The sequence below is a fragment of the Triturus cristatus genome, chromosome 5_1, assembly GCF_964204655.1.
Source record: "Triturus cristatus chromosome 5_1, aTriCri1.1, whole genome shotgun sequence".
In the NCBI taxonomy this organism is placed as follows: Eukaryota; Metazoa; Chordata; class Amphibia; order Caudata; family Salamandridae; genus Triturus; species Triturus cristatus.
In genome coordinates, this window is record NC_140587.1 from 572,409,534 (window position 1) to 572,436,887 (window position 27,354).

General features: G+C 45.0%; 1 protein-coding gene across 1 annotated transcript in view; it reads right to left on the bottom strand.

The window, feature by feature from the left end:
- PREX2 (phosphatidylinositol-3,4,5-trisphosphate dependent Rac exchange factor 2) overlaps positions 1-27,354 on the bottom strand; it is a 1,250,200-nt gene that overhangs the window by 53,797 nt on the left and 1,169,049 nt on the right. The window contains exon 39 of the mRNA XM_085605489.1: positions 9,844-9,946. Coding sequence (XP_085461615.1) covers positions 9,844-9,946 — 103 coding nt within the window. The remainder of the gene's footprint in view (positions 1-9,843; positions 9,947-27,354) is intronic.

Genomic DNA, 27,354 nt, shown 5'->3' on the forward strand with positions numbered 1-27,354 from the left:
CCCCAAATATAGATTTGTTTTAAACCCTGTCAGGAAGGGCCTAGGAACAAAAGGTAGAGAGGGTATCCTCCTAGATAGTTGTATTAAATTACTACCTCTGCAAAGTGGATCTTTAATGTATTTTCGGGAAAACAAATTGCGCTCCACCCTGTATATTGGCCTGCAGCAGGGTGCAGTAGCGGCCCTATGATGAAGCATGCCACTCTCTATTGGGTGAGGACTGTATTAAAAAAAAACTAGGGTTTGCCACTCTTAAAATTCGATACAACAGGTATCACAGGGATTCCTCCCCTTCTTTTTGTGAGTATAGATAGAACAGGAAAGCCAGGAGTATGTTCTAAATATTTATGATCTAAAATGTTGCATAGGGTATCCTTTTGAATATATTTTCGTTTCTTTTTTCACAAGTTCACAATTAGCTGAATTTTCATGTGATTAATCTAGAGCTGGACTCGAGGCAATTGAATCTAATGAAGAATAAAGAGAAAGTTTCTCGATGTATTTAATTACCCCAGGTTATTGTCAGGATTCAGTATTCCATAGCGTGTTTATTTATCATTGCCCATGCAGAACAGTTTTGAATACATCATGGTCAATTCCATAAGAGAAAGAGCAAGTTACTTGTCTGCAAAGTTTGCTTGAGATGACAGTAGCTATTTACTTCACAGAAAATCGATTACATGGTGCTCTGTTGTGGTGACTAGTAAGAAGTAGTTCAACTAATTTCTCCTGCCTCCTCCAAGGACTCGAAAATACGTTTGGTTCCACAACAATTAGAAAGATCATAATAACAAGAGGAAGCAATATTATCTTCTCACAAATGGAGATTCGCGTTTTTTCACTTCATCTGAGAAATACTGAATATTTCCCTAGAAACTGTGAAGCCTTCGGGACAGTTTCTGGAGCGCTGGTAAAAGAAAATGTGAAAATTACTTTAAAAAATCCTTTAATATATTGACTGCCAAAAAGATTATTTTTTTTACTCCATTATGGAGATTGTTGTTTATTTCATCTTTATAGACTTATAGATAGCATAATGTTTTCTGCACAACTGATTCGTTTTTGTGTCATACTTAACTGCTAACTTCTGCTTGAGTTGGCATTGTTCTAATTCATGGGCTGCTAATTTATGAAATTGACTCAAACCATCATTGTTTGCATTCAGTAAGCCATTTTTAGGCTCAAATTGCATTGTCTTCACATGAATAAACAGTATAGGTACACATTAAAGTTGATGCTTTCATCCATTTTTCCAGCTGCATCACTGCACTACTTTCTAAAGTGCTGCTTATCACCTGTGAGGGTATTCAGGCACTAGGGGTTGCTGTAGCTGGGTGTAGATTAGACAAACGGCCAGGTTTTCAGACCTTTCCTAAATTCCTGCAGGGTGGAGGAGGTCTGGAGGTAGAGGGAGAGGCCATTCCAGGCCTTTCCGGGCAGGTAAGAGAAGGAGCAGCCGCCTCTTTGGCGGAGGTGGGGAGTGTGGGCAAGGGCGAGGAAGGCGGAGCACAGCAGTTTGAGGGATTGGTGGAAGTTCAACCTGTTGTTGATGTAAGCTGGTCCTTGGTTGTGCAGAGCCTTGTAGGCATGGTTTAGCATCTTGAATTGGCACCTTTTGCCGACGGGGAGCCAGTGAAGGGCTCTGAGATGAGTGTTAATGTGGGCCCAGCTCAGGAGGGCGAGGAAGAGCCTGGCATCTGAGTTCTGAATGATCTGAAGTCTGAGTATCAGATGTTCAGTGATACCCACATAGAGGGTGTTGCCGTAGTCCAGACGGCTGGTGACAAGGGATTGGGTGACGGTGCGTCTGATGTTGGTGGGGAGCTACTTGAAGTTTTTCAGGAACATGCGGGGAGTGAGGTAGCAGGCTGATGATACTGCGTTTATCTGTTTTTTCATGGTGAGTTTGTTGTCTAGTATAATGCCTAGGGTCCTGGTGTGTTCTGTGGGTGTGGGTGGGGGTCCCAGCTCTGCTGGGCACCAAGATTCATGCTGAGTTTCTTTCTGTTCCCCAGGTTAAAGATGTGGTGGGGGTAGGGACCCCTGGGTGCTCCTGAGTGGATGGAGCACATGATGGCGGAGGTGATCAGTGTGGTGCATTGGTCTCATGTTGTAATCCTAGGGTTTGAGTGAGGGTCGGTGAGGTTGAGGAGGCCGTGGATTCTGGCAATGTGTGGTTGAGGGTCATAGTGTTAGTAGATTGTGGAGATTTTGCTGTGAAAGAAGTCTGCTAGGGTGTCGCAGAGCTCTTGAGAGTGGGTGACTGTGTTTTTGGTTGCTGAGTGGTTCAAGAACTCTTTGATGATGCTGAAGAGTTCTTTGCTGTAGTAGGTGCTGGCTTTAAGGGGGGCAATTAGGGTGTCCTTTTTAGTGCATTTCAGGTGTTGGTGGTAGTTGTTGAGGGTCAGTTTGAAGGAGGCTCTGTCATTTGGCTCTATGCTGGCATGCCAGATCCTTTCCAGTCGTTGACGTTTGATGGATTTCAGCTCCGGTGTGAACCAGCTGGAGTGTTTGAGGGGACTATGTCAGCGCATTTAGTGATCCATGAGTTTAAGTTTTTAATGGCCTCCTTGAGGGTCGATGTGGTGTCCGAGGGGGGAGGCACTGAGGGTGTTGGTCCAGAGGATTTTGGCTACCTTGCTCCAGCTCCTGTGGGAGGCTCTGGTCTGGAAGGTGGGGATGTCGGGGTGGCTGTGATGGAGAAGTGTATGATTGAATGGTCCAACTAGGTGATTTTGGAGGCATGGCTGTATCTGATTCTGTTGCTGGATGTGAAGATGGGGTCCGGAGTGTGTCCGGCGATGTGCATGGGGTCGATGACAAGTTGGGTGAGTACGAAGTTGTTCACGCTCTCAAGTAGGTTTGCTTGTAGCCATTGTTGGGACCATTGATGTGGAAGTTGAGGTCTCTGAGGAAGATGAAATTCTTGGAGTTGATGGCCAGAGGGGTGATGAAGTTGGAGATTGCCTTGCAGAATAGGGGGCATGGTCCTGGCGGAAGAGCAGTCCAGAGAGCGGGAAACAATGAGTGGCAATGAGAGAGCGTGTCTTAGAAAAAAAGAGTGTTTCATCTGGAGGAGGTAAAAGGAAAACCATTGTTAAGAGGGAGAAGAGCTGAATTAGGAAAAAACAACCAGTTAGGAGGAGGTAAGAAGGAAAAAAAAGCAGTTAAGCGGAGGCAAAATGGAAGAAACAAACAATTAGGAGAAGGCAAAAAAGGAAAAAACCAAGCAGTTAGTAGGAGGCAAGAAGGAAAAATATGAGAAGTTAAAAGGCGGCGAACTAGAAGAAACAAGCAGTTAGGAGGAGGCAAGCAGGAAGAAACGAGCAGTTAGGAGGAGGCAAGCAGGAAGAAACGAGCAGTTAGGAGGAGGCAAAATGGAGGAAACAAGCAGTGAGGAAGAGGCAAGAAGAAAAAAATGAGCAGTTAGTAGGAGGCAAAAAGGAAAAAAAAGAGCAGTTGGGGTGGAGGCAAAAAATGAAGGAAAATCATGGTTAAAGGTGAGAAGAAAAAGGATGCAGTAGATCAACCGAAGTTGACAGGGCGGTTCAGCAGCAGTAATCGGGAGCTGGCCCAGGAACGTGTGGGATGTAAGGGTCATGGCTAGGTTTTATAACTACAAACATTTTAGATGGAGAATAATCTCCATGTCTCTAATAGGTACACTTTGTCCCTATGATGCTTGGATCCACAGTTTCAATCCAAGATGACCACAGTTAATGGCAAAGGGAACCATATAGCCCACAACATTCATATATGAGGCCCTATTTGAAAAGTTGTAAATCTACAACTGGATATTTAATTCTACGCCCAAGGGTGTGTTTACTACTTAGTGCTATTCACAAACTCTTATTAATCAGGTTCAGGTTATTATATAAATTCCATGGAAAATCATGTGATTTTCAACTAAGAATACCATTCTTTCTGTAAGTTGCGACCTCTGACCCTGTTTACCAGGCAGGTCGCTCCCCTCACCGCCACGCAGCCCCCTGTGTGACCACTGACCACTGCTGCATTGTGTCTGCCTGCGTTAGAGTGACTGTGCCCTCCTTCTCTTCTGTACCCACGAGTGAGTGATTCTCCCCCACTGTACCTGTGTATTTTGCTGCCTTGATTGTCCCCCTCTCCTTTGGTGCCCAGATTGTGTCCCTTTTTTCTTCTGTCATTCCCCGCGTCTCCCCCTCGCCGCCCGTTTCCTGCCGCCGCGTCCGGTAGCTCTGCCCCCTTGCACCCTATTGGCCGCCGCGTCCCATAGCTCCGCCCCCCTCGCACCCTATTGGCCGCCCCACTCCCACCTGCTCCTCCCTCCCTCTCCCACTCATATGGAGGCCGCGCAGCGGTAGAGAGAGCGACCTCTGACCCTGTTTACCAGGCAGGTCGCTCCCCTCACCGCCACGCAGCCCCCTGTGTGACCACTGACAGCTGCTGCATTGTGTCTGCCTGCGTTAGAGTGACTGTGCCCTCCTTCTCTTCTGTACCCACGAGTGAGTGATTCTCCCCCACTGTACCTGTGTATTTTGCTGCCTTGATTGACCCCTCTCCTTTGGTGCCCAGATTGTGTCCCTTTTTTCTTCTGTCATTCCCCGTGTCTCCCCCTCGCCGCCCGTTTCCCGCCGCCGCGTCCCGTAGCTCCGCCCCCCTCGCACCCTATTGGCCACCGTGTCCCATAGCTCCGCCCCCCTCACACCCTATTGGCCGCCCCACTCCCACCTCCCAGCTGCTCCTCCCTCCCTCTCCCACTCATATGGAGGCCGCGCAGCGGTAGAGAGAGCGACCTCTGACCCTGTTTACCAGGCAGGCCGCTCCCCTCACTGCCACGCAGCCCCCTGTGTGACCACTGACCGCTGCTGCATTGTGTCTGCCTGCATTAGAGTGACTGTGCCCTCCTTCTCTTCTGTACCCACGAGTGAGTGATTCTCCCCCACTGTACCTGTATATTTTGCTGCCTTGATTGTCCCCCTCTCCTTTGGTGCCCAGATTGTGTCCCTTTTTTCTTCTGTCATTCCCCGCGTCTCCCCCTCGCCGCCCGTTTCCCGCCGCCGCGTCCCGTAGCTCTGCCCCCCTCGCACCCTATTGGCCGCCGCGTCCCATAGCTCCGCCCCCCTCGCACCCTATTGGCCGCCCGCTCCCACCTCCCAGCTGCTCCTCCCTCCCTCTCCCACTCATATGGAGGCCGCGCAGCAGACGCGCGCAGCGGGTGCACCGCTGGCGCGCCAAAGGCGCGCCTAAGGCAAGCCCGTCTGCGCCCGTCCGCGCCTGGCCCGCGCCCAGCGCCAGACCCCCTGGCCCCCGCAGATACCAGCCCACCCGCAAGACCTACAACGCCGCCACTCTCATCGCACTCAACACCGGCCGGAGCCCCGGCTGCTGCAGAGCCACCCCAAGACGCACCCACGGACCCTTCACCTGCCATTCCTGCAAGTTCTCCTGCATCCGGACCCGTACCGCACCCGCCAAGCCAAGCACCAACAGCAACCACCTGAAGTGCATCCTGCTCAACACCCGCTCCGTCCACAGGCACGCAGTGGAACTCTGGAACCTGCTCAACGCCACATGCCCAGACGTTGCCTTCCTCACGGAAACCTGGATGAACGCCTCCTCAGCACCCGACATCGATATCGCCATCCCGGACGGATACAAGATCACCCGGAGGGACCGCGCCAACCAGAATGGAGGAGGCATCGCCATCGTCCACAAGAACACCATCCGCATCACGACCAACTCCGAAGACACCCTCACAGCCGCCGGACACCTGCACTTCCAGATCCACACCGACCCAAAGACCACCCTCAGAGGCACCCTCATCTACAGACCCCCGGGACCTCGCACACAATTCAGCGAAGACATCGCCGGCTTCATCAGCCCGCACGCCCTCCCCTCCGCTGACTACATCCTCCTCGGGAACCTCAACTTCCAACTGGAGAACAACAACGACCGCAACACCACCACCCTGCTGGACAACCTCGCCAACCTCGGACTCAAGCAACTGGTGACCACCCCCACCCACTACGCCGGCCACACGCTGGACCCCGTCTTCTCCTCCAGCAAGGACATCACCTTCAGCCACGCCACCGGACTCCACTGGACAGACCACAGCTGCGTCCACTTCAGCTTCAGCAGGACCACGACTCACCACCACCCGCAACTGGTCCCCCACAGAAGCTGGAACAAGATCACTGCTGACCAGCTCACCACATCCCTGAGCCAGAACCCCCCCACCAGATCAGCGAACCCCAACCAAGCCGCCAACAACCTCACGAAATGGATCAGCAACTGCGCAGACTACCTCGCTCCACTGAAGACCCCCCCCCGCCAGACCCGGCACCAAGAAAGCATCTTGGTTTACCGACGAACTCAAGAGCTCCAAGAAGAACTGCCGGGCCCTCGAGAAAGCCTGGCGCAGAGACCAAACTACAGACAACATGACCACCCTCAAGCTCGCCACTCGAAGACATCACCAGCTGATCCACGCCACCAAGAAATCCGCATTCAAGGAACGACTGGACAACAACGCCCGCAACAGCAAGGAACTCTTCAACATCGTCAAAGAGCTCTCGAACCCCAGCGCCGGAAACAACGACATCACGCCCTCGCAAGACCTCTGTAACTCGCTCGCCTCGTTCTTCCACAGCAAGATCGCAGACATACACAACAGTTTCAGCACACAGCCAACGCACCCTACGACCGGAACAACGCCCCCCACCACCACCCTCCGCGCCTGGACCCCAGTCAACACCGAAGACACCATCCGCATGATGAACTCCATCCACTCAGGATCTCCAACTGACCCCTGCCCTCACCACGTCTTCAACAAGGCCGACTCCGTCATCGCACCCCACCTGCGGGACATCATCAACGCCTCCTTCGACACCGCCACCTTCCCAGAGAGCTGGAAGCACGCAGAACTCAGCGCCCTACTGAAAAAACCATCAGCGGACCCCACCGACCTCAAAAACTACCGCCCCATCTCGCTCCTTCCTTTTCCGGCCAAAGTCATCGAGAAAACCGTCAACAGACAACTGGCCGCCTTCCTCGAGACGAACGGATCCCTCGACCACTCGCAGTCCGGCTTCCGGGCCAACCACAGCACCGAGACCGCCCTCATCGCAGCCACTGACGACATCCGAGCTTTGCTCGACAACGGGGAAACAATTGCCCTCATCCTCCTGGACCTCTCCGCGGCGTTCGACTCGGTCTGCCACCGCACCCTAGTGCAGCGCCTCAACAACATCGGTATCCAGGAGAAGGCACTGGAATGGATCATCTCCTTCCTCGCCGGAAGAACACAGAGAGTCCGCCTACCCCCGTTCAGATCCGAGGCCACCGAAGTCATCTGCGGCGTACCACAAGGATCATCACTCAGCCTCACCCTCTTCAACATGTACATGAGCCCCCTCGCAGTCATCGCACGCCAACACAACCTCAACATCATCTCCTACGCTGACGACACCCAGCTGATCCTCTCCCTCACCAACGACCCCGCCACCGCCAGAACCAACCTACACGAAGGCATGAAAGACGTAGCCGAGTGGATGACGAACAGCCGCCTGAAACTGAACTCCGATAAGACGGAAGTCCTCATCCTGGGATCATCACCCTCCGCCTGGGACGACTCCTGGATGCCCCCTGCCCTTGGCAGCGCACCCAAACCAACAGACCACGCACGCAACCTGGGCTTCGTCCTGGACTCCTCCCTCTCCATGACCAGACAAGTCAACGCCGTCTCCGCATCATGCTTCAACATCCTACTCATGCTACGTAAGATCTTCCGGTGGATCCCCACCGAAACCAGGAAGATGGTCACCCAGGCCCTCTTCACCAGCCGACTGGACTGCGGCAACTCCCTCTACGCCGGAACCACAGCCAAACTCCAGAAACGACTCCAGCGCATCCAGAACGCCTCAGCACGCCTCATCCTGGACATTCCCCGACACAGCCACATCTCCGTACACCTGAGAAACCTGCACTGGCTCCCCGTCAGCAAGAGAATCACGTTACGACTCCTCACCCACGCACACAAAGCTCTCCACAACCAAGGCCCAAGATACCTCAACGACCGCTTGACCTTCTACACTCCCACCCGCCAGCTTCGATCAACCAGCCACGCCCTCGCCGCCGTCCCCCGCATCTGAAGAGCCACAACAGGAGGAAGATCCTTCTCCTACCTGGCTGCCAAGATGTGGAACTCCCTCCCCATCCACCTCCGCCTGACCCAAGACCACCTTTCCTTCAGGAAGCAACTCAAGACCTGGCTGTTCGAGCAGTAGCGGACCCCCCTCCCCCAAGCGCCTTGAGACCCTCCGGGTGAGTAGCGCGCTATACAAATGCTTGATTGATTGATTGATAAGGATTACTCTGTTGTGGAGAATTCCGCACAGGGGAAAAGGGAAAAATGCACATTTCTAAAAATATTTCTCTGTGGGCCAAATATATATTCCCCTTTGGACAAACCATTTAGCCCTTCACCCCCACCAAATCTGGGAATTAGCCATTTTCATCCCACCCAGGAAAGGGATTTACACCAGCTTTTGGTTGGAGTAAAAATATGACCCTTTGCAGTCTGGAAAGGGGAATGTAAGGAGTTTGCAACTGTCCACAAATGTACTTGTTTGTGGGCAGTAACACACTTCCATTGCTACCCACACCTTGGAACACCTAGAAACATCTTGAATTCCATCCTTTGTTTGGGGTTTATGGGTGCTTAGATCTCCATACCCATAGTTGTGGTTAAATCTGCCAGGGGTACCGTTGTAAATTCTTGGGAGCCTTAAGTGAGTTAAATCTGATCCTAAACATACATTTATGACCAATTTTGCCTTTGTGAATCGGCCACCGGGTGTAATGTGTTCATTATGGATACCATGTTCCAATGTACTCTGGCAGTAGCATGCCATGTTGACCTTGCTTCACAAACGTGTATAGAAATGGCCTGTAGATATGACCTAGCCTGGACTCAACCCTATTTAATCTAGTCTCAATAGGACAATCTGCACAAGACGTACAATACTTGGTCCCAAGAAAAAGCCATGTGATTATGTGAATGAGTGCTGTGATAGCAAGGAAAACAGTTGCTCTACAGATCTTCAAGATAAATGCTCTCCAAATCACAGTCATCAACACACTTTGTCAAAGAAATTCGGAGTTCAGCTAGAATATATTACCCAGTTTCCTATACAGGACAATAAAATATATGACCCACCTCAACACTTTAGGATACAAGAGCGGATTTGGAGGTGTCTCACCAGTTAAGCTGTTCGGCATTGTGAGTCCTTCTATCTAAGTGACAGAGTAACGTAGTGTCTACCGGGATTCAAGTTCGTAACATTGTTTCTTCTGGCACAGAAGTGAGAGGCAGAATAAGGGATTTTTAGCAACTGACAAGATTCTGTCATTAAAAGTTCCATCACAATGTTTGATAAGAATAAAGATTTGAAACAGCGTCGTACTTAGAGACAACACGGTTCAGGTAATCTTTTTTAAAGGCCTGAAGTTGTTTAACTGTGTATGATAACTAGAAGCCTTCCATAATGGCAGTTTCAAATGGCAGCAGTATATTGACTCAAAAGGATCGGCAAGTCAAAAGCATAAGAACTTGAGGCAAATATGTTCTTCAGCTTTCAAAGAAACTCCTAAACCCCTGACATAAAATGAAATGTACTTGGCTAATACACTTAAATGTAAACATGACAAAGTAATAGCACCTTCTGGAAGGCTTTATATCCTATTGTAGTCAAGGAAATGTTTGTATGTGGAGCAGAGTGGGCACACGCAACAGATGCATAATCTGATCCTCAAGCATCATAAGTGGGCTAGTCCACTCCAATAAGTGCAAAATTGACTTACCTGTTTTCTCATCACATCTGTGGCCTGCATAATGTATCTTGGAGGAAGCCCATGACTCCGAGCAAGAATAATAGCCTGTTCAAGGGTAACGCTCAAGGTGCAACTGTAGAGAGAGAGAGGGAGAGAAACTGTGTCACAAACTGAGATCACAGCTGGCTGAAGCCTTCTCTATCAACTCAAATGCTTTTAATGTTTTATTGGAAGACACAGCCAAATGATAAGGGCTTGAACATTGCTTGGAATGGCACCAACACTGCTCGCAACAAGTTGATGCTTCTTTCTTGCTTATAAAGAGACAGCATTTCCAGTGGCCATCTTTTAAGAAAAACATGATACTTTTTTTCATTAACAACCACAACAACCCATCAGGAGTCAAAGATATTATGTATTGTTTAAGATAATGTAAAAAGACTGACTCAAAGGGAGTGATTTGTTGCGATACATGTTTTGCATTATATGTTGAATCCTTTCCATTGACAACACATGAAGTTAGCAACAGAGGAAAATTTGTGGATAAACAAGATCAAAGAGAAGTAAAAAAGACACAAAAATAAATATTGAGGAAAGTTAGCACATATGTATTACACAGCCTGCCATAGGTTTATGGATCTCAGGACCCACCTTAGAATGGCAGACACTTTGGTAGTGCTTGAGGTCCACACACACAATTACACATCCAAGGCCTGCAGATGAATGAAACGTTAGGCCTAGGACCTGACTGGAGGGCATGCCATGTGACCCTCCCAGAGGTTACACAGTGAGATTGACTTAGGAGCAAGGTGGGTTAGGGACAAGACTTGCCTACAACTGTGCACACCACAATTTGGCTGCCTATTGGGTTAGGGCTGAGCATGGCAATGGACCAAAACAAATTGCAACTAGAAAGGCCAGGCTCTGCCGGCCTGCAAGAAGTCTTCTGCATGGCCTGTGCTCAACTCCCAGTCTGGCCAACTCCTGCTCTGACTGGCCAAAGGTGTTCACAGCTGACTCAGTGGCACAGAGACTGACACAGGGCCAACCCTTCTGTCTGCCCCAGCCACAAAGATAATGCAAAAAACAGATGGTGCACAGAATATCACCCTTTGGAATAGGCTCCGCAGTGGTGGAGATTTGGTTCCAAAGCTTAATTAAAAGTGAAAAAGGCATGTCGGACCTTTTACCTCAGAAGCATTGTCGGGCTCCACAGAGGTGATATGAATCCAAAGTGGTGGCACAAATGAGCAGCCACGGTCGGTAGTAGGAGTAACTGCAGGGCGGTGACGTGGGGAGGGGGAGGGGCAGGGTGGGGGGTACTGAACTATGGATTCCGGAGGTTTACAGGCAAGTTAACATATAAATTAATAAAACGAATTTCGTTGCGTGCACAGCATCGCATTTGGGGATGCAGTGCACGCAACGAAATTCGTTTTATTCGTTATAGTTTACTACCCCCCACCCTGCCCCTCCCCCTCCCCACGTCACCGCCCTGCAGTTACTCCTACTACCGACCGCGGCTGCAAATGAGGTCTTTTACCAATAAAATACTGATAAACCAAAGTTGTATTCAGCTTCTTGCTCAGCACTGTACAATTAAAGTACTAATTTAATATGTTTTCTTTTTGCAAGAGCAATGGAAAGATTTAAAACGTTTTAGACTCCTCGAGAAAAAGACACATCTTTTGAGTGCTGCTTCATTTTAGGATTAATAAAACAAAGACATCGTGGTGAATGAACAAACACAACTAGAAAAAATATAATGTATCTTGTAGACATGTATGGAAGATGTCAAAGATTGCATGACTTCGCCAGAATTGTGCGCACATTTACGTGAGCTTGCACGTATTTGATCCACACTATGCATTCCGGTATTTGCAGAATACTAATGCAGTTTAATTAAGTGTAATTAAGTATTTGGTTGTTTGTTTAAGAAATCAATATTCAGTACAAGGGCCATGATGAGTAACTAAAGGAGGCTGAGAAGGGAGAGAAGAATCAGAGTTAAACAATTAGTCAAATAATTAAGGTATAGATAATATCAGGTTCGATGGTGCATTTTCCTGATAAATAAATAAGATTTGTGTAGCCTTGATACACATTTTCTGCTCCTTTGCAGTCTCTTTATAATGAACAGATTCTCATGGAACTTGCACGAGATTAGGAAAAACTATATTACATATAAAAATGAATTGATATGGTTCTACATTATATTAAAGATTGATTCCTAGCCGTGTTTTTTTGCACAAAAAAGCATACCTCTGCGGTCAAAAATAAAATAAAACAAACTTACACGGCACAAACAACTGCCACGTTGTCAGTATTAACAAATACATCAGATTGTATCAGACCATTTCTTAAAGGGGAAGCATGACTTGATTGTGATGATCTGCAACACCCCACACTTTCCTGGCAACTTCCCCTGACTGGTGGTGTTAATCACATCACACCACAGCCCACCCCCCACGTAGGCGCCAGCTCCCAAAATGTGTTCTGACAGTGAGAGATGATTTCAAATGTAAACCACATGGTCCTGCCATTGCAAGATGCCAAAAGATGCAAGAAGGTGTTGTTTTCATGGTGCTTGCAGGGTGCTCATTAAAAATAGTGAGGTTGTTAGTGAAGTGAGATAATTTAATTAAAAGCAACGTGACATTCCTTTCATAGAAAAGGAGTAACGTATCTGGGTCTCTATTGTCACAGAAATGCACATGCGTGTATGCATAGATGAAGGAAAAGCATGGTGTAGATTCGAGTGTTTTTTTAAACCCAAATATGGCGCAGTAATAATTTTTCCTTTTCGAAAAACAAATGCGTATTTGTGCCATGTCTCTGAATGTCTTTGCAATTTACATCTTAAAGTAACTGGCAGACAACATCAGTATACCCTTGACAATGGAAGGAGGGATGAAACGCACATTTACAATGCAATGTTAGAGACAATGGGGGTGTCTGTACCCACGTGGGGATTTAAGACACTAGAAGATTACAAGTACCGAAGAGAACATAGCCCGTTGGCTATATTCCTAAATAATAGATGTGAGGATTTTGTTGTATTATATGGTATGACTGAGAGACTTTAAGATCTAATAGACTCGCAAAACTGTCTTGGGTCCAGTCAGGCTCATTTGTAAAATCTTTCACTCAACCATGGGTTGCTGTGGCTTTGAACAGCAAGGCTTAAACAAAGGGACTAGTGTAAAGCATTTAGAAGCACCAACCAACAAAAAAGAAAAGTCACACAACACACAAAAAATCTGACATTAATATATAGATATAGATTATATTCCGATGCATTTTTAGACACCAAGATGAGCAGAATCCACCACAGGGTTCCAGAGATATAGATTTTTAAATAAAATGTAAATCTCAGCTTTTTAGTCCAAAGCACAAACAAGGATTGGTAACCGCAAAGTTTAGAAACTTTTGAAAAGTTTGAAAGAGTTGTGTTCAGCTACTCCTGCCTGAGTGGGGTGACAAAATTTGACAGGGAGAAGGTCAGAGGGGCCACTAAAGAGTATCCTGAAAGTTAATTGGTCACCAAAGCACTCTCAAGTCCAGTTCCACACTTTACATCAAGACCTCAATAGACTTATAAGGAGTGGTCCTGATGCTGGGGATGCATGGTGCTGAGGATGCTAAAAGATGCTCTGGGTGCTGAGCAGTCGATGGGGGTGCCCTTGAGGATTTTCATCAGTCCACAGGTACGTTTTGCTGACTTTGGCCATAGGGATCAGTGTCCCTCGAAGATCTCTTTGTGTCAGTAGAAGGCTGTGGCTGGGGTACCAATATCCATACACAGCGGGTCCTGCTGTATCCTTTGGTAAAGGCTGGTTTACCTCTTTAGTGACCCATCTAAACTCAGATAACATGGACGGGTTCAGCTGATGCTGGTGCAACATTTGGCTGTAGAGGATCAGTCTCTATGGTCGTCCAGCGGCGGTCAGCGGTGACTTGCAGAAAGTGGCTACTGATTTTCCGGAATGGGCTTCTTTAGATTTGATGGCCCTTGTGCTGGTTACAGGGGTCAGCGGAATGAACCTTGGAATCACTTTCTTTGGTCTGGGCCTCTGGACTGAATTTTCCACGAGCCACATGCTCAGCTAGAGTCCTCTCTTTGCTAAACCAAGGTGCTGCAGGTGCAGCCAAGTAGTCAGTGCAGCCTCTCCTGCCAGTTCCAGGTGTCCCCAGGGTAGTCCTTCGGTCTTTTCTCCAGTTCCGTCATGATCTCATGTTCAGTGTTCCTGGGGTGCCATATTTATGCCCTGAAAGTGCTCTGGGAGGATGATGCAGTCCCTAGTCAATGGGCTAACAGGATGCCTCCTTCCCTGTGACTATGTCTGGCTATGTGTGGCATCTAGCAATCCCATAGTGCACTATCCTGCCCACTCTCAAGATCTCTGAACCCTTCCTTGGTTGTTACGAACTTGGTTGCCCACCCTTACACACACATGAGGCAGGATTATGAGCATGGTCTATGGGATGCCCTGATACATATAACCAATGGTACAAGGAACAAGTCAAGGAATGAATGCTTCTGTAGACTCCAGTTCCCTGGACAAACCAACCAGTGCTGGACACTCAAGGCACCCTCTCTTTAGCATGGAACAAAGAAAACAGATATGAAAAAAATAGGTGGGGGACTAATTAAGACAGGCAATGATATCACTTCATCCTAGGAAGGATTGTCACAACCTTGCAAAGCGCACTTTTGCAGTATTAGTTGAGGTACATACTTCATAATGCATATTATTCATGTAGACGATTATGTATATAACTATATTACATATTATGTTGTGATATACAAACCAACCATCCATGTCCATCTTTCTGTCACTGCAAAGCCATTCATTTTTATGAAATACCTGAGCTTTCATTTGGAAACAAGAGGCTGCGTTCATTTTCATTGATTCATACTTGCACTTTAAACGCAAACATATACAATTTTTGCTTTCAGGAGCCTTTCACTGCTATTACCCTTAATATTTGGAACTCAGGTCATTATCAGTTATGACTTAGCATATTAAATGTTCTTTAAAGTGATAAATCATAGAACATGTGCCATTAGAGACCACTACAGTTTTACTTGACCACATCTCAAAGGTTTGTAATCACGTATGTTTTATTCATGCTCGAAAAAGGCCTTTTAACTATGTGAGCGTTGTTTGGATGCATCACTAACCTAGGAATAAGACCGTGAAGAGAAAGTTATTTCACATGTTGTTAATCACATTTATTTTTCCGCATATTAAGGGGTAGTCAACCTCTACCAAAATCTGCAACACTTAAAAACAAAAGGGGTGGTGTGCTTGGTTCTCACATTTACAAAGGGCAGTGCTTCAATAAGTAAGACACATGTTCTGTTTAATTTGGTAATGCTTTGGTGCCAATATTCTGAACAGACTGGGAGATAGCCCTTATGTGCAGCCTTATATGTGTCTCTGACTCCTAGAAACCTTGAGAAATGCTTATCACTCTACTTAACAACTTAGGGGCATATTTAGGAGCTTTTTGTGACGCTCCGGCAGCGCAAATCACAAATTCATATTGTTGAGGTCATGCACAGCCACTTTGAGTGGCTTTGAATGGCCTCATATATATGGAGTAGGGCAAGGCAGTGCAAATTGCTGTGTTGCTTTACACTGCATTAGGGAGGTATTCCAAGGGTGTTGTGGTGGTCACAAAGCCATGTAAACCTGGGGAAGCACCAAAACCTTATGCCTCCACAGAAGAGGCACAATGAGGAGAAATACCTTGATTTCTCCAGTTTTTTTTCTCTTTCCACGTGTAGGAAAAAGCCTCCCAGGATTGTTTTTGTGCAGGAAAGTGCTCCTTCCTGCACAAAAACAATCCTGCCGATAACACAGGCACCCTTGCACCATGGTGCAAGTGTACCTGTATTGGTGCTAGGCTGCCGAAACGGCTCCAACACTGGAGGAAAGGACAGAAATGCACTGTATTAGATATATATGACGCATTCCTGCCCTTTCAGTTTCAGGTTGGGCAGAGCATCAGTGCTAAATGAGGCCCTTGGAATCTTGAGCTCTAATGTCTTGACCTGTCCTCTTCTCTCTGGCTCACTTGCCCCGTTCCCTCCTCTGCTCAAAGTTACAGGAAGTCTCCTCTGCTTCCATCTCCTTCAGCCTCAGGCAGGTCCAGTGGTATAAGCAAAGTAAAAGGTTCTGGTCTGGACATTGGAATACCAACATACATTTTTTCTAGGCTTGAGCCCATTAAATGTTATACCTCAGAAGTTAGATGCAGGAGAGAGAATGGTCTACACTTTTGATGGGTGGTAACACACTGTGACTGCAGGAAAGCAGCTTCACAGGTATATTTGACACTTTAGTTTACCCTCCATAAAATCTTGCGTTTCTCTTTTTGGTCGATCAACCTACTCCCCACGATAAGATGGAAACTGAGCTGCCTTTGGAGTACGTACAGGAGCAACTTGCCACTTCTGATTTCTTATAGGATTGTGTGTGTTCTCTCAAAGATGAGAATAGAAGAACTTGCCAGAAATTTGGGCTGCTTTAATTTAATGATATTGAATCTGGACTGTGATCAGGTATTTTCCAAAGTTAAAACATACGAAATGGGGGCATCAATGGCAAGCACTCATGGAATGTCTACATTTTATTGCTGGTTGTTCTTTCATATGGAATTACACATTTAGGTTCTGAATTTGAAATGCTTGTACATGGATTGTTCCATATTATGTGCTGAGATGTTTATATGATTGGTAGATTGATCTTTCCATATAGCCATTAGTTTCGCTCAGATTCTTCATTACTGTGATGTTTTCAAACCTTTGGGTATTGCAACTTTGCCAGAATTTGGAAAGCGTTTTCACAGATTTCCGTCAGTTACCACTGTCAGTCATTGGAAGAAGGCTTAGAATGAAAAAGATTATTTCATTTTCAAGGAGCAGCAGCTGGGACAACTTGACTTTGCACATTCTTCATGGGAAAGCAACTTTTCTAAAAATACAGCCTGTGTCATGTAATGTTTGAGAAGGAGACATCACAAAATATGTCTTTATCGATGTTAGAAGTAATTTAAGGAATTACTTGATACTGCCCATTGAATAAAATTATATGATGGCTTCAGGGATGTTGCAATTCTTAGAGCAGCAGGTCCGGTGACAGGGGCGCAGGGGTGTGAGAGCTGAAAGCACTAAAATTATGGTTGTCTTTAGCTACCCATTTGTGGAATACGTGCCCATTTTCACTGCCTATGGCATCTTGGTTCCACCACTTTGAGGTACGGCCCATTCCAGTAGTGTATATTGATCTGCTCAGTGTACTTACAGATGTGGCATGTAGCAGTTGCCTTAAAATAAGTGTTACATTTGACAGGGGCAGCCCTATTATCCAGGACCTGGGGCCATTAAACAATATGAAAAGATAAAATAATGGTTCAAGGAAGGAAAATATTTCATAAACAACAAATGAAGAAAAAAGAAAAACAAGAAGGTACCCACAACAGAAATTCTTCAAAACACCAAAGCTTATTATTAGAAAAGTCTGTGATGAACTCAGTACCCCGGTAAGTTAGGTGACTGGCATATTAGAATATGCGCAAGGACTTTAGTCTTCCGTAAGTTGCTTCAGTTGATTTCTCATTTTTTCCCCAAAGGAAATGAACTCTCTTAAGCAAGTTCTGGGTCAAGCTTATTATTGAATTTACGTGCATTGATATTGCAGTGGTGCAGGAATTTTGTTACCTGGTAAGTTTTGGTGTGTGGAGCATTGGGATGCATAGTTTATTTCCCCTCTGCTCCCTCCTGTTCTGAGGGAGGGAGCATGAGCTTTATTTTCAGGAAATCTAATCTGTGATGGCCTTGTATTGGCTGTGATCAATTAAGTATGTGTATTAAGAGGAGTTCTGGGCTCCCTGAATCATAGATCTTTCGTTGTTCAGAGCTCTACATGCTACAAGTGGGTGGTATTCTTTCTATTAATATTTTAGCACTTGTGGTTCCGTTTTTAGGTCGAGCTTTCAAGACCTAATCACTTTAGTATATACGTTTGTGGGTCTTAAAGTCTGCCGCCTTCTTCTCATGTGTTTGTTTCAGTGTCCTTTAAAAATCCTTGCTTGCTAGTGGTCAGCCCTGCCTCTTTGTTCCTCCTTTTTGTCTTTTGTTTTCTCCCATGGAGCAGGGACCAAGTACTGTATCTTTATGCTTTGGTGTTTCGGGACAATTTTTTTATTCCTTTCCTGCTCGTGTTACACTGTGGGTGCGTGTTCAGCTTCGTTCAAGTATTTTAATTGCAATTTCGCTCCACTCCCTCCTTCCTGTTGTTGCTGTTATCCTTCCCACACCACCCGCTGCGCTGCTTGTTTTAAAAAAAACTTTCTTTGAAACAACCATCAATCTTGTGTTGGTCTTCTTTTGGTAAGAAATTGGTTTGGGGCTTCCTTTTTTATTTGCTTCTTTTGTCTCCGTCATTGCTCCCCAGTCATTGTTGCTTGTTGTTTATTGTCTGCTTCTTTGGGGGCAGGAGAGATGACTGTGACACAAGTGAGTGATTCAAAGCATGTTTATGGTATAATATGTCACCAGTTTCTTCATCTTGTCTTGTTCACAAGACGCATGAAACGAGTCAAGAAAAACATAACAACTTTTCCACCCCTTCCGCCACCTCATCAGTTCAGCACCTAATCTTCCTGAGAACTGGCCAATGTAGGCTTGCCTCTTGGGAGAGCCACAGCCTTGTAAAGCAGTCCAAGGATACCCGGAGCACGGTATAGAGTGGCACGTTCACCCTCATTTCCTCCCACGCAGGCCACACTCCAGCCACACATTTTCTCCATCTACATACTAGCAATTCCGAAGCCTTTGCATCCCGTCCCTCACCCATTTAGCTTTACTTCAAGTCAAGGTGGAGTGACAAAAAAATGATAGAAGCACATCTCAGGTTCTCGCACCACATGAAAATACTATTGACATACCCAGACAGTGAAAACACATACCTCCTCCAAACAAACATTGAAGGAATGGGGTGCAACGTATTCGCAAATTCACATCTTCACCTCATCAGCTACAAAGCACTATATAATTGCAACTCACTAGTGGAAGTACTAAAGAGGACCAGCTGCATTTTCCACAAGAAAGTAGTCAAAACGTATTGGTTTCTAAAATAATTGCAATAATAATCGACATTATTATTGAGAAGCTTGTGACAGTCAGTTGGTGTCACTTTAGTGGCATGTGGCTGTTATACAAATCTCCAAAATAGTGTGAAGAAACACTAGATGGACAGGAAACTGGAAGTCGTTCGCCCTGATGTTGGGATATGCTGGTATGCGCAGTTTCGATCCTTTCTGGCGTATTTTACTCACAGAGGTTTGCTGCACAGTCTGAAGTCTGGTTGTGCAAACTTGAGGCTTGCTGTGCTGTGGGGTCTTGAGGCATGCGCTGTGGAGTATTGATGTATTTTTGCACAGTTTTGAAGTCTTGAAACCTACAGAACAATCTTGCAGCCCTGATGCCCACTGAACAATTGTACAGTATTGTGGATTGCCACACAGACTTGAAAGCGATTGTGTAACCTTGGTGCTTGCTGCTTAATCTTGTAATTTATTTTTAGGCTCAGTGGCCCATTTTTGTAGCTTGTTTAATAATCTTGAGGCTAGATGATTAATCTTGTAATACTGGAATTTCTTGTAATCTGGAAGAATGATTGTCAAATCATGCAATGTTTCTTTTAATGCTGGGGGTCGCTGGGCAACCTTACGTCTCACTTGTTAATCTTGTAATATTGAGGTTCATTGAGCAATCTTGCAGTCTTGATGTGAGCTGGGTAATCACAAGGCTTGCTGGTAAATCTTGCTGTTTTGGTTAATATTACAGTTTTGAGGAGGCCCGCCAGACAACCTTGAGACTCACTGGTTGCCCTTGAGGCTTGTTAGTCAATCGCGCATTTGTTTATATTAGAATGGCAATGAATACTTATTGCTCAATTAATTAAATCCTAGTCTCGCAGTCTTGAAACGTTTTGAGGATTATTAGTCAATCTCACAGTCTCAAACAGTTTTGAGGCTCACTGGGTAATCTTGAGGCTCCCTGGTAAATCTTGGATAATTGAGGTTTACTGAGCAGTCTTGCAGTCTTGAGGCTTGCTTGCAACTCATAGAGTCATAAGGCTGGAAGGAAAATGTTGAATTTTTGGTCAGTCTTGCACAGGACTGGCTTTAGGGTGGTGTGACCGGTGCGGCTGCCCCGGGCTCCAATCTTGTGGGACGCTATATGCGCTCTGACCAAAACAAGCACTACTGTCCGTCTTTCATTTCCACAACATCGTGGAAATAAAAGACTGCAGATGGACTACAGCTGCAGATGGACAGGTATGACATCCCGAGCACAGTGTGCATACATCCTTTCTAGAACAGGACAGGCCCTCAAAGACAGCTCCTCTGACTTGAGAGATGTTTAACAGCCAGAGCAGCTTGCAAATACAGGATAGACAGCACTGGCCTTTACTTGAGCATCCATCAAAGAAAACGGAGGAACAGCACCGTGACAGAAAACAGTGCTTCTGTCTCTCGTATGTGCAAGATTTCCATGTCACTCTGCAAAGGTTTCCTCTTGTGAACAACCTTCTCATGCCTGTATGTTTTTACGTGCACAGTCTGCATTGCTCTCTTTTCAATGTACAGCTTTACCCTTTTTCACTGCTGTCGTGATCTATTGTGTCTTACTTTACAGTGGTGCCCTAATGGTGCTTGTGTCTCTTTACACTACTCTTCTGCAGTCAGTAGTGTAGTCAGTATGTCATGGGCTCTAATCGAAGAAAGGAAATGGGCCTTTTGGTCACTGTTTGAACTGTAAGATATAACACCATGCCAGCAGACCAGGTGTAGCAGGCCAAAAATACCCCAGCACAGTGTATAGTTTGGCCCAGGCCCAGGCCAGAGTATACCCGGGGATAAAGTGTCCTAGGCTAAACTATTAAATTAAACTGGGACAGACCATACCCCACCAGGCCAGAATATGCCCCATCTGCCAAACCTTGTAATCATAATTAAACCTTTTAATTATAATATCTTAGCACCACTCTTGGCCTTACTATTGGTAAGGCTGTATACTTTGGAAGAACAAGGGACCTTGGACAATCACGGTGTATATCTAAAACCAAAGGTGATGGAAACTGCTACTTCTGGGCCATCAGCTACATCTTGACAGGATCAGAAAACTACTACTATCTTCTCAGAGCTAAAGTCAGCCACCACATGAAGACTGCCTTGACAAAAGAACTACAGGCCTACTTGAACCAAGATTTGAATGAATATGTAAGCACCTCTGGCATCTCTTGTGATAGAGTCTGGGCAAAGGATGCTGAGATCATGGCCACAGCAAATCTATTGAGTTGTGACATCGTCATTCGCACAAAAGTAGGTGACTCCATGGATTGGTTGACTTATCCCACAAGTTTCAATCTGCATTCAACAACAGAACATGCACTTTATCTTGAAAACAAGCATGATCATTTTGTTGTTATCAGTGTTGAACGTTGAACATTTATACTAGAGCGAGCATTATAGAATGTTAAATGTGTTTTTATTTTAATGTGTTAACACTACTGAGAAGTATGGTACTAATCTTTGATCTTTGTGGAAGTTTATTATTTTTTCTGATTAAAGATTTTCTGGTTGAAGCATCAAATTCTATGTGTTTACAGTTTTAAATAAAATGTTGAAATTTTTTGTAATTCATGTGTATATCCCTCAACACTATTGATATCATGGGGTATAAATTGGCCTAGAGGGGTATGGTTTGGCCTAGGCCATAATATACCCCAGTGTATAAATTGGCCCAGGCCATAGTATATCCGGGTATAATCTAGCTTAGGCCATTTTAACCCAGGTATACTCCGGCCTGGGGGTATACTACGGCCTGTTACACCGGGTTTTCTCCTGAGACTCTACATTACAGTATGCTCCTGTCGCTCTTTGTACTCCTCTCCTGGTGTGCAGGCTGCTTGTGTTCCTTTAAACTGCTATCCCGATATATGTAGTCTGCTTTTTGACCCTTTTTACTCTGCTGTGCTGGTGTATACAGTCAACTTGTCTCTCTTTAGAAGGCTGCTTTCAGTCAGCATTTTTGACACAGCTGTCGATACGTATACAGTCTTGCCCTCTGACAAATCTGAGTGGCCAGTATGGATGATGTTGTCTAACGGCTAGAGCTGCCACATTAGGAACTGGGGAACCAAGCTCGAGTCTCTAGCTCTTTCTACTTCTCTTCTGAACTCACGTCTCTCTATGTTCCTTCTTGTATCTGGGTACATTTTCTTTGTAAAGGTCTAACACATAAGGGCCTAGGCTTCTAACACTTTTTCTCTGGGTCTTCTATGCTCCAAATGTCAATTTTTGCATTTGTTTTCAAAGTGTAACTGTTGGCGTGCTTCACACAGCTTTGAACCTGCTACTGTGTGTGCCACACAATGCCTTGCAGCAGAGAGAGTGCGCTTATTGGCTCTGCTATTCTACGTGCTACTTACTCAATATGCACCTCTTTCTCTCCTGTAGTGTGTGCCTCAAGACGAAATGTCTTTCTTATTTCAAGAAATACACTAAATACCACATTTTAAAAGTTATGCGCCCAGAACAGCATACATCTGAGCCCACAAATAGGCATGAAATCAGCAGTTTTAGGTACGCAAAAAAGGTTGCGTGAAAGGGGATACCCAGCAAAGTTTGTGGCACTGGGCACCACCATCTCTAAAGCCGGCCCTGGTCCTGCAGTCTGAGGCTTGCAGGGCAATGTTGGAGATCACTGATATATTGAGGCTCGCTTAGCAGTCCTCCACTATTGAGGAATGATGATCAGTCTTGTCATCGTTGGGCCCATTGGACAACCTATGGTCTTAGTGGTTGCACATGTATTGTTGCAGAGCACTGGTCAGTCTTGTCATCTTGAGACCCTCTTGTGTATTATGAGGAATACTGTGCAATCTAGAGTTTTAATGGTTAAACTTGTAGTTTTTAGATTTACTGGGTCGTGGTAATATAGAGATTGGTGTTGAAACAATGATGCAGCAATATTGCAAGCAATCTAGGATTAACTGTTTGGTGTGGGACAGAGACAATATTTATTGCTCCCACCAAGCAAAAGGGACCCATATTTGGCACAGCTGCCATGCCCAAGAACAGAGGATCACAAACTCTTATCCCTGCACCAACATGCAAGAAGCTTCCTTTAAGGTCCTGTTCACCACGCTGCCATATGGTGTTTGCACTCAAGCTCTGCCTGATGGCGCACAGGCTCCTTTCCAAAAAAGTAAACAGCTTTCACGTCTTATGTGAAACGCTTGCATGACCTATCATTCTTTTGATTCGTTTGTCTTTAAGATGATTTGGTATCTTAGTTACTGTTTGTGTAAGACCCTCCTTTATTGAACGTGTAGTTGTATAATCCGTACATATTCGCAGCAGTTCAATTTCCCTACATATTGACGCAGGTGGGGCTGCAGCATACTGTTGGTGTGTCACACCCTCTGAGCCATGTGGATATTTTATGTGATACATTGATTTGCATACAGGCAGGAGACATATGTATTAGTTCACAATATTCATCATTTCAACTGTACGACATGTGTGTGCATGTTTTTGTTCATGTCAATGCACTTGCAACAGCTTTATGACTAAGTTGGACTTTCTATAGCAATAGGGAGATTATACACAACAACCAGCTACAAGATTCAGTCCCATTAATCAGTTCGCCATACTCAATATATAATGTTATACACATCAACTTTCGAGTGGAAGATCATCAATTTCCCCGCTAAATTTAGACCTCATCATTTTCCACATTTTGGCAGTCTTCTTTGCATTTTTTTTTCATGAGTTTAATAATTTAAAAGATAGTTCTGAAGGCCACCCATGGGATAACATCTACTCTCTAGGTGAGTATGGATGGTGCACATGTTATCTTTTAACCCGGCGCCATTCTGCACTTGACTAGCAACGGCGCTAAATCAACAAAAGCACATTACGGTTTACTTTGCGCTGAATGGTCAAATGAACCCATTAAGCATGCATCTGGCGCAACCTCAAGGCGCACACAGGTGCACCTTTGTTGCTTAAACCACACCCCACCTTTAAAGTGTCAGTACAATAATTTTTCATACTTTTTCAACTTCTGCGACAGACCATCTAGGTTATGACCCTGCATTTGAGCTAAATATCTCACACCTTCAGACCTCTCCACAGAGTCTTGATGTGTGGTATATTTCAGGTTTGTATGAACTGTTGCTTGCAAGATATTTGTTCACTAAATGTAGCTTGGAATCTACCCTTTCCTTTCCGCTCGTTAACTTAGTTTTCACTCGTATTTGCTTACTATCACCCTCACTTCCATTGTCTGTGTTACCCTCCAAACCCTTCATAAGAAAAAAACCCACTATGATGCGTCATAACCATTTTTATGCCCCCCAATGTCCATGTTGCTTGCTCCCTACATTGCCAAAGCCAATAGCCCTCACATAAGTGAGACCTATTGGATTTGCCACTGCTTGTTCATTTGGGATACACTTCCTTTTTCTTTTAATTGAGATGCACCTTGTTCCTCCTTTTTTCCACGTTAGAAAGGTGATGTTGGCTGAATTATTGCATATTCATCATGGCTGCCTTGGATCTTATATCAGTGATTCACTATATTTCTTCATTTCACATAGGGGTATTGAAACTATAGTGTTGGTAATGGCTTTATCCTTTCCTTGAGTAATGAATTAGTCAGCCTCCATAGACGCATGAATGATGATTGAATTCTGCATCTTTCGAGATTTGTAGTCGTTGGATGCTTTACTTAGTGGTAACTCTTGAGTGTCTGGCCTCTGATTAATCAATGCCAATAATTTGTTTTTTAATTGTTTTGGTACCCACTTATATATTTACTTATATATGTATGCATATCATTTTAGTGTTTTCAGATTGCTTTTAGTGTGGTTGCCTTCAAAAGTATGCCTTATGTGCTGATGATGTCCTAACAAGTTTTAAAGGGTCGAAACACAATCGACACACCTCTGGCAAACTGGGAAAAGCATTCATTGTTCCTGTTGTAATACAGACAAACTGTATTGAATTGAAAACCCTTTGCCGTTGTGACTGTATTTTTGGTTTACACTGTATATTGTCAGTATATGTTTTTCTAGTGTAATATTGTGAGCAGAAATTGTATGTTTGTATATTGTATTGTGTTGTTATTCTTGTACAGATTTTCTAATAATAAGCTTTGCTGTTATGAAGAATTTCTGTTGTGGGGACCTTTTTTTTCTTTTCTTTTTGTTCCTATTTGTTGTTTATGAAATCCCTGAACCATTGTGGTTTTCATATTAAATTAAGTATTGCCATGCAAATGTGTATGCAAAATTTAATAATATTTAATTAATACCGAGGGGCATTAAACTTGTTCTTTGATAGCACACGAGCAAAATAAACAATCCACGTCGAAACTAAAACATTTCACCAATAGCTATAAAAAAATCAAGATATGATATCAATGAGCAGGCAGGCACATCTTTCCCGATTAAATGTTCCCTCAGCTTTTCCGATAACCGGTCAGAGGGGCTTTAGTTAGCAGAGAATCACTTGCCGGATGAATCACTCTTTAAAATGCCGAGGGCTCACCTCAGCTGCCCGGCTCCTCTGATGCTCAACCAGGCAGAACGGAAAGCTTTATGTTTGCCAATGGCACACTGAATGTACCGCCAGCCCTCCGCCTGTGGTGGGCAGATGTTTGTGGAACAGAAGGCGCAGAGGGCGAGTGAGTGCGTTGTTACATATCAGATTGGCATCAGTAATTACAATATGTACGGAAAACGTGCCTGCCTGGGACAACATTTAATATCGCCTCAGCATCCACACCGGATTCAAAAATATCTCATTAATAAAGTCAATTAATGTACCTGCTTGCAACTGATCTAATTATCACAGGGGCATATTTGCAAGGAGCTAGCGGTGCTGCAGCATTATGTTTTTGGACGCAGTGCTCCACACGGCTCCATATTCACAAACTATCATATTGGGCCCAGTGCATCAGTTTGTAGAGGCCTGCATCACATTATACCTGCGCCAGGTATAATGTATGCAGGGTAGGTGTTACCATGTTGAATCACACATAGAACTGACGCAGTAAAATGTAGAACTTTTCACTGCGTCACTCTATGACTCGACTGGGTGAAATCCCTACGCATTCCTAAAGTAGGCGTAAGGATTGACACAGGGCTTTTAACATGAGACTCGCCTCTGTATTCTGACGCATTGCTGGAGTCGCATTAGGCTTACGGCCAACTTCAGCAATGCGTCACTTTAGCACCAAAAGATGCATCAGAATTTCTGACACATTCGTGAATCTTTGTACCATTGAGCACTGTTTTGTAAATACTGTGCATCCATGGCGTCGTAGGCATTTGCTGCAGGTGCAAAATATCTGATGCATCGAAACCGATGCGTTAGTTCTTGTAAATATGCCCCATAGTGTATAAATAACAAGAGTTTTCAGCACAACAATTTGATGCTAACATCTCCTTCTCGAAGGCAGTGTCCTTTCATTATTTAGTGTCACGTTGTATGTTAGTAGTCCCTCTATTTGATTTACACAGAGCTTTCTACACAACTCACTGTGCTCTTCTTTGATGGAACCCTACACCCTCTGCCTCCTGCCCTCCCCGTGCCTCCATTTCTTTTCTTCCCTGCACTTTCCCTCTCCACACCCCCATTTGCATCACTATGGGGTGATATGCTTTTCTCGTTTCATCACGCTTGATGAAGCGGCATACGACCTGTTGCACTATTATACGTATGTATATAGCTTTCCTTTTTCTCTATAGAGCACCTTAATACCAATCTGATGGAAAGGGAGCTCTCTAAAACTGTTAAATAAGTTAAAGAAATATATATATATGTGCATTAAGGTAACCCTTAACCTGAATTAATACATTTGCTGAAACGAATACACAGAAACATTTACAGCAAAGTGAAACATGACCAAATGGCTAATACGTCTGGAGATAAAGACCGACAACATCCATCCCTAAGCCAAGCTGTAATCAGTCTAAACTTCAGCCTAAGGGCCATCGCAAATCTGCAAGTATAGCATGTCAACTGAAGCCACCACACACCTCCTTAGCACCACAAACAAAGATGTGATAACTTCTTTAATTGTTTTTGTCATTATCTCCATGCTTGTCTCATGCGCCCCAGATATCCCCAGCAACAAAAAAGTGCCTGCTGTCTAAAAGCACATGAACATGATTTCGTAAACAGCAGCAACATGGATTTCACCACCTATTAAAAGGCACTACCAGAAAAGAATTTGCTGTGGACACCAAAACTACACAGACTACAATAAGCTGCAGGAATAGTTCTGTACCAACCAAGCCCTAAATGACTTCCACCCAAAACACCCAGTTCCTCTGCTCCAATTTGAATGAGTAATTCAACAACTAAGCTTGTGTATCCAAAGCAATCACAAACCAGTGGGAACACATCTTCATACTTGTTTCTCTGATGAAGCTTGTGTCATCTCCAGCA